Genomic DNA, 7092 nt, shown 5'->3' with positions numbered 1-7092 from the left:
GAGGAGGGGTATTGGTGAAAAAATAATTTGAAGTAGAAAAATATATTTAAAAAAAAAATTGGTGGGGTGGAGGTGCTGGAGTGGTAGGGGGTGGATGGACGAGGCTAGGGATGAAAAAACAAAAAATTGAAATTGAAATTATTTTTTAAAAACAAACTGAAAATTTATTTTGGAAGGTAGGATGGGTAGAGAGGCGAGGGTAGGGATGAAAAAGTTAAAATTTGAAGTCCAAAATATTTTTTAAAAACAAACTTAATTCTTAGAAATTGATGTTTTTCAAAAAAAAAAAGTAATTTGAAGTTGGATGAGAGTTTTGGAAAACGTTTTCCTTAATTTTGAGAAAAATGAGTTTGATTTGAAAAATATTCTCCAAAACTTGTGTCAACCAAACATGAGAAAATCGAAAAACTTTTGTCCCAACCAAACACACCTATAGTCACTTAAAAACAACTTAATTACTCCAATAGGTATAGTTTGATAATTAGAATTCGTAGATACATGTTATATGGAGGAGAGAGGCGAACGAGACGGGGAGAGAGAGGAGAGAGGCAAGAGAGAGTGGAAAAAGAGTGAGCAAAGTGAATTGTATATGTATATCGGTTAGATAATTGTATATTATATATATGTATTCGTATATATAGCAAGCGGGATTGGGAGATGAAGGAGAGAGACAAGTGAGAGGGCAGAGTAGGACAGATGTGAATTATATATATTTATAATTGTATATTATGCATATACATTTGTATAGATGACAAGCGAGATTGGAGAGTGAGAAGAAAGACAAGCGAGAGAAGACAGAGAGTGAGATAGAGGTTTTTATATGTATATCGATTAGATAATTGTATATTATACATATGTATTTGTATATTCTGGCGAATTACACCAACTAATTATACAAATTCAAAGTCAATCTACATAATTAATGTATAACGTTAATCGCGAATACTAAATATAATAAACTATGACTATAATAAATAATTAAATAATTTAAATTTGCTTAATTTTTTCAAAAATGAAATAGGAATCGAAGAGAACGCAGCAAATCAGCAAGGAACGTTGGTTGGCAGAGAAGCCACGAAAAAGACTTCCTTTTTCAGCCAAAAAGGCAAAACAAAGAACCAAAAACGGCACATAAATAAAGTTTTACATTTTATCAAATTTCAATCATCGCCTCTGTCCACAATCTCTTAATCTGTTCAGCGGTTAGTACAATTTTCTGTTTTCTGATCTATAATTTCTAAGACAATAATTTTTGCTTTTGTTTCTTTGATGGATCTATCAACTGTTGTATACAGGTGTTGAGTTTTATTTTATTAGTCATATTGTTGTGATTTTCTTGTGTTAATTTTGATTTTCTGAGATCAGCTTTACTTATTGGGATTTAAATCATGTTATTTTATGAAATCGTTGTTGATAATCATTTGATTTATGGTTGGTAAAGTTTTGTGAGTATCCTTTTGAATTGGTGGGTTTAGGTGCTGTGGGGGTGGAATACTGTGTTTCAAAAGGCCAGAATTAGGCATATTGCCTCTCAAAGAAAAGTCAAGTTGTTTTCTGCCGTCTTTTTTGGTCAGAAACATATTTTTGTCGAATTGAACTTGTGAGATGAGCCTGAGTCTTAGTTATGTTGCTCGATTTCATGAGCATAGTTGTGAACTTGATTCAGTTTCAAGTTTACTAACCAGTGTTTCTTTGGCTTTTACAACTTTGCTGTACTGATCTTGCACTATTTATTAAAACTTCGGTAGTTTCTTTTGATATTTTGCAAGATTTCTTCGTTTGCTGGCTGCACCTCATCGCCCCAGACTATGTTTTCTTGATCTTGTGTTATTATGTGGTGCGACGAGGAGGTTCTTGGTGAGGATTAGTTTGAATTATCTTTTTCAGACATAGTATAGTTACCAGACTTTGGGGGGATTTATGTTTTTTGTTTGAATCTGGCGGAGTTGGAGAATATTTTATCCTGTGGGAAAGGAAAGTTTAACTTATCGTTGAAGATTGATGGGTTGCTGGTGCGTTAATGCAGGCAATTCAAATCTTGGTTTAGTCCTCTTGTGATGGATGTAAATGTATCATATAGAATAAAATGAAACTGCTGAAATAAAAGAGTGTTTTGAATAGCTAGGTGAAGTGAAAAGCAAGTCCTACAGAACAATTGTCAGATCATTATCTATATGTTTGGTCAACAAAGATAATTAAATTTTTTTAGAGATGATCACGTCAACAGAGTTTGTGAATATTACACATAGAGGATAATGTGCCTAAAAAGATGTACATCTTAGTATGATAATGTGATGATTGAAGTTGATAGGGGTATACTTAAAATCACTTGGGGAAGTAGCCTAAAAAGATGTACATCTTTCGTAATCGATACAAGTTACCTAGGAAGAGTGCTCAATGGAAGCAAAGGATCTCCAAGAGCAATACAAACCAGTTGGTTTAAATGACTTACGGTTGTTGTTATACTTAAGTTGGAGTTGATGTTTATTATGAGTATTTTAGTTGGAAATTCATACATGTTAGTATGTATGTGCGAGATAAAGAAACTTTAATTTTAGAAGTCTTAAATTTGTCAATTCAAATTATTAAGTGTTGGAATGAATAGATTAGCAGATAGACTCAAAGGGTCACTTTTTTTCTTTGATCAAGTAAACGTATTTGATATCATAAACAAGGCCATAAAATGACCGTAGTGGTATACCAAAAGGCAAAAGGTAAAGAATCTACACTCCACCCAATCGTCTATATAATATGGAACCTTCTATATGCACCTACATAACATAAGGGAACGAAGGCTACTTCTTAACTACTAATAACTCAACTCTACACCTTCAAAAGCTCTTCTACTCCTCTCACTCCAGACAACCCACATTAATGCAAAGAATCATATATCCAACTTCAACTAATCGAGATTAAGGTGTAGTTGCTTGTTAACGTTTTCCTCTAAATCATTTTTTTGCAGAAAAGCAACAATATGGAGCATGATGAGACAGGATGTCAACCCCATCCAGAAGGCCCTATTTTGTGCATTAACAATTGTGGGTTTTTTGGAAGTGCTGCGAACATGAATATGTGCTCCAAGTGTTATAAGGACGTGATTCTGAAACAAGAACAAGAAAAGCTTGCAGCATCATCAATTGAAAACTTTGTAAATGGGTCAACAAGTCAGAAGGGGCCTGTCATTGTTGGCTCTGTGGATGTGCAACCTGCCCTGCTAGAATCAAAATCTGTGGTTTTGTCATCACCTCCATCTTCAAGTTCTGGTGAGGTTGCTGAATTGATGGCCAAGGAGGGTCCTAGCCGATGCAGCACTTGCAAGAAAAAGGTTGGTTTGACTGGATTCAAATGCCGCTGTGGTAACTTTTACTGTGGATCACACCGCTACTCAGATAAACATGACTGTCAATTTGACTACCGCTCTGCTGCACGCAATGCTATTGCAAAGGCCAATCCTGTTGTGAAGGCAGGAAAACTTGACAAGATCTAAAAGGAGTTATTGTTCTCAAAATTGATGTGTCCTTTTAATCCAAGGAGGGCTTCCTCAGATTGGCTACCTTTCACATGATATCTCGTTAAATCTGGGAGTGAAGGCTATTCAAGAATCATCTACAGGCTCAGGAACTCCTGTTCATTGTCATTGATAGAATTTGCTTGTCGACTCCAGTTTCAAGTCTTTTTATGTGCTGGTTTGGTTAATATTAATTAGGTTTGTTTTGTGTCATTCTGTGGTTCACATGGTTAACATCCATGCTATGGTAATCTGGCATTGTAAATTATTCTTCATGGATCTCTTATATGGCTTCAGTTTGCTCCAATGTTGTTTATTATCCTTACATCACCTTGCTTTGTAGGTGTTTTGCATCGTTCTTGTAGGTAAGCTGTTCACTCTTTGAAAAGACCTATTTCTGCAGTACTCCGACCGAACTGACTGTGTTACTATTTTGCTGAGTAAGCTTTGATGTTTTTCTGCAATTGATCTGCCCTGAGCAGCAATACAGTTTCGACTATGAGTTTATTAGAACTTCTTTTTCTTTTTGTTATCATTAGGTCTCTTAGATCTTTTTGGTCATGTCCCCAGAAGGTATAGTTGATTGATGAACAAGCACTAATGCACCAGATCCCATCAGAACTCGAAAGTTATATCGATTTAAGATGAACCTACATGAATTTAGATTGTTGGGGATCTTAGTTTATGTACATTCATATAGTAGGGTGAAAATTGCTTGTGATTGAGGTTAGTTGTGGAGGCAAGATACAGAATATTTCAGATTTAGCTGCTCTGGAATCAATTTCAAATTTCAAAACTGAAATTGAAAATTCAGGTCTTATTATTACAAACTCAGACATATTGAGTCTGGGGATTTAACATCTAATGCTGTTTACAAAAAGGTACAAGAGGATTTTATCCTCAACATCCTGTGTTTCCCACAAGAACTTGCTCACTAATTGGCTAACAAATGTTAAATGAAAACCCGCCTCTCGTTTTAAAGAGAAAAAAAAAATGAAATGCTACTCACTAAAGAAGCCGTAAAGCTAGTCAAAACTTAGTCGTGCCACGGGCTTCAGCTTCAAGGTACTTACACATCCGCTCCATAACCTCTCTACCCTTTGCGCTGTTCGACTGGAACTTCTCTACACATTTCTGCTCTATTTTCTCTGCCATAGAAGCCAGTGCAGACAAAGGCTTAATCTTAATACTAGTTTCCTGCTTGCAGACTGTCCATGAATTTGGATTATCAGGATGTGGATCATATCTAATTTTCTCCTCTACCTCAATAAAATTTTGGAGACTGATGTTACGAGTAGAAAGTTGCATTGACCGACTTTGTGCATCAACAACTGTTGATTCAATACAGTGGCATATATCTTGACCAATGATTTTGCGAACAAACCATGGCCCAGGTGCATGTATAGTGATGGCACGAGTTGTGTAAAGCTTGCCTAAGTTGGCATCAAGCTTGTGATCTAATGTATCAACCTCAAGGATGTGAGATAGGACACGTTTGTTCACAGGATCAGCGAACTTGCGCCAGGATGCAGAAGTAACTCGTTCCCATGGGTGCCTGTAAATATGCTCTTGTGAATATGCTCTGACCATCTTGTTTCTATTGGTCTATGAAACCTGAACAAATGGAGAGTCAGAAGTCAAGTAATTTCAAAATCTTGTTGCCGAATGGAGTTGGCTGCAAACTAACCAACATACTTTGCTTTACAAGAAAGTTTTCACACCAAAGCACATGCCTATATACAGAAATATGGATGACCAGGAACTTTCATAATTAAGTACAGTTAAGGTATAGGTAGATGTGATTGTGAAACACCTATTAATAGATCATTCATTAGTTTCATGCTTTTGTACCAGCTCATGATCTAAAACAAGTCTCGTACATACACCCTAGCACATGTTCCTCGGTGTTGAGGGGCACACCTGAAGAGTGGGGGATTTAGTAACCTTTGTGCAAAGCAATCGGCCATGAGAATAAGTTCTCTAAACGACATAGAAGATAAATCTCTCTCTCTCGTTAGAGTATTAGAGAAGTACTCAGAAAGACCTAACTTGCCCTTTCACTTGGCTGACATACGAGATTATCTTATTCTTTGAGTTGACACCAATAACAGAGAATCTAGAAATGCTCAAATGGTTCCAAAATCCCCAAGGGTCTTCTTCTAAAAGCTTCATCACATTCATCATTAACACAAAAGACCAAAATCAGGATCAATGCGGGTGATAAGAAGGTAAGAGGTACCCTCCAAGTCATTCAGAAGGTTTTTCGAGCTACCCTAATTATACATCGATTTGTAACAACAGCTGAATAATAGAACACACACAGAAACACAAGATTCAATTTCTGCAAGAAGCTCATCTATAGCTGAATCAACCACATATTTTTAAAAACAAATAATACTTTTTAGGGCAATTTGTTTGGATTGTTACCTATTGTCAATCCATCAAGATGCAAGAACCCGCTCATACATGAAATTCAAACAGAGAAGCTCTTCAAAACTCTCATACCGACATTAATCCATTAAGCAAAACACCAACTCAACACCAAATTTTCACTAATTTCATATTCACACCTCAAATATAGATCAACCACAAAATCACAAATTCATACCAAAAATAAATAAAAAAATCAAACATAAATCTCAGAAGGGTCTCTCAAGAATTTGTAGATCCAGTAGTAAATCAACTTACGAAAAAAGACAACTTGGGATCAGAATTCCATTACAGCAGTCATAACAGAGAATTGATACAAACAAATAACTGACAATTGAATCAATTTAAATCAATAAAAGAGACTTACAGATAATATATAAATATGAGAGATGAGCAAATCAATTTTCTTGAAGCACAAGTTTGAATTCTCTCTCTATGGAAATGGAAAACATAAGAAAGCAATGCCGGTATATCTGTCATGCTTTCCACAACGAATGGCGGTGTGTTTGCCGAATTGGAAAATTGAATCAAATTAATTAAATAATTTTTTTATTTGATTTCGATTTAGTTTTAAAATTTAAAAAACTGTAATAATATCGAACCAAATTGATCACTTATTCCATTTTATAATTATTGACTTATAGTGGTCATAGTTACTATCTTTATTTTTATTTTTGAAAAGGGCTTCAAATACACTTAAAAGTATAAGAAATTATTAAAAAAAAATATTCCTCAAGGCTCCGAAATATCCGTCTTTTCCATCTATTGGCTCTAAAATATTATTGTCATCCATCTTTGGGTACAAAATTGATCACTTATTTAACGATTTTAAATTTAAATTATTTAAATATTTTTTTTAGATATGTGGCGCTCAACTATTTGTTATAACATAATAATATAATTATAGATCAATCAATTGTCCACTCATTACTAATTAAACCGCACTCAATTAATAAACTCATCACATTAGTAATGCAACAACATGAAAGTTACTGTCAATGAGTGTTTCTAATAATTTGAGGCGAAAATGTCTATAGAAGTACATTATCATACATTCAAGTCCTCAATCAAAACATATTATAATTCAAGTGTCTAAATAAAATTACCGATAAACTTAAAAGTCTGACTATGTTCATCTTAATTATTCCTTAATC

The 7092-nt window shown here is 34.7% G+C and overlaps 2 protein-coding genes across 4 annotated transcripts; one reads left to right on the top strand and one right to left on the bottom strand.

The window, feature by feature from the left end:
• Positions 1 to 1028: 1028 nt before the first annotated feature.
• Positions 1029 to 3913, top strand: LOC107004993 (zinc finger A20 and AN1 domain-containing stress-associated protein 8). The gene is made up of 2 exons (XM_015203439.2): positions 1029 to 1202; positions 2963 to 3913. The coding sequence occupies exon 2, from the start codon at positions 2975 to 2977 to the stop codon at positions 3485 to 3487; it is 513 nt and encodes a 170-aa protein (XP_015058925.1). The 5' UTR covers positions 1029 to 1202; positions 2963 to 2974; the 3' UTR covers positions 3488 to 3913.
• A 356-nt stretch (positions 3914 to 4269) lies between these two features.
• Positions 4270 to 6460, bottom strand: LOC107004992 (PRELI domain containing protein 3A-like). Of its 3 annotated transcripts, none has more exons than XM_015203438.2 (2): positions 6306 to 6460; positions 4270 to 5122 (listed from the first exon to the last, which is right to left on the bottom strand). In XM_015203438.2, the coding sequence occupies exon 2, from the start codon at positions 5096 to 5098 to the stop codon at positions 4538 to 4540; it is 561 nt and encodes a 186-aa protein (XP_015058924.1). In that variant the 5' UTR covers positions 5099 to 5122; positions 6306 to 6460; the 3' UTR covers positions 4270 to 4537. The 3 variants fall into 3 exon arrangements, with proteins under 3 accessions (XP_015058924.1, XP_027768845.1, XP_027768846.1); XM_027913044.1 differs by lacking the exon at positions 6306 to 6460 and adding an exon at positions 6197 to 6292; XM_027913045.1 differs by lacking the exon at positions 6306 to 6460 and adding an exon at positions 5936 to 6167.
• Positions 6461 to 7092: the final 632 nt, after the last annotated feature.

This window comes from Solanum pennellii, chromosome 11 (assembly GCF_001406875.1).
Source record: "Solanum pennellii chromosome 11, SPENNV200".
Lineage (NCBI taxonomy): Eukaryota > Viridiplantae > Streptophyta > Magnoliopsida > Solanales > Solanaceae > Solanum > Solanum pennellii.
The sequence above is the reverse complement of the archived record's forward strand: the minus strand, read 5'-3'. Positions and strand labels throughout refer to the sequence as shown.

Coding starts and splice junctions, on each gene's coding strand:
- LOC107004993 (XM_015203439.2), top strand. CDS start 2,975: ATGGAGCATGATGAGACAGGATGTCAACCCCATCCAGAAGGCCCTATT.
- LOC107004992 (XM_015203438.2), bottom strand. CDS start 5,098: ATGGTCAGAGCATATTCACAAGAGCATATTTACAGGCACCCATGGGAA.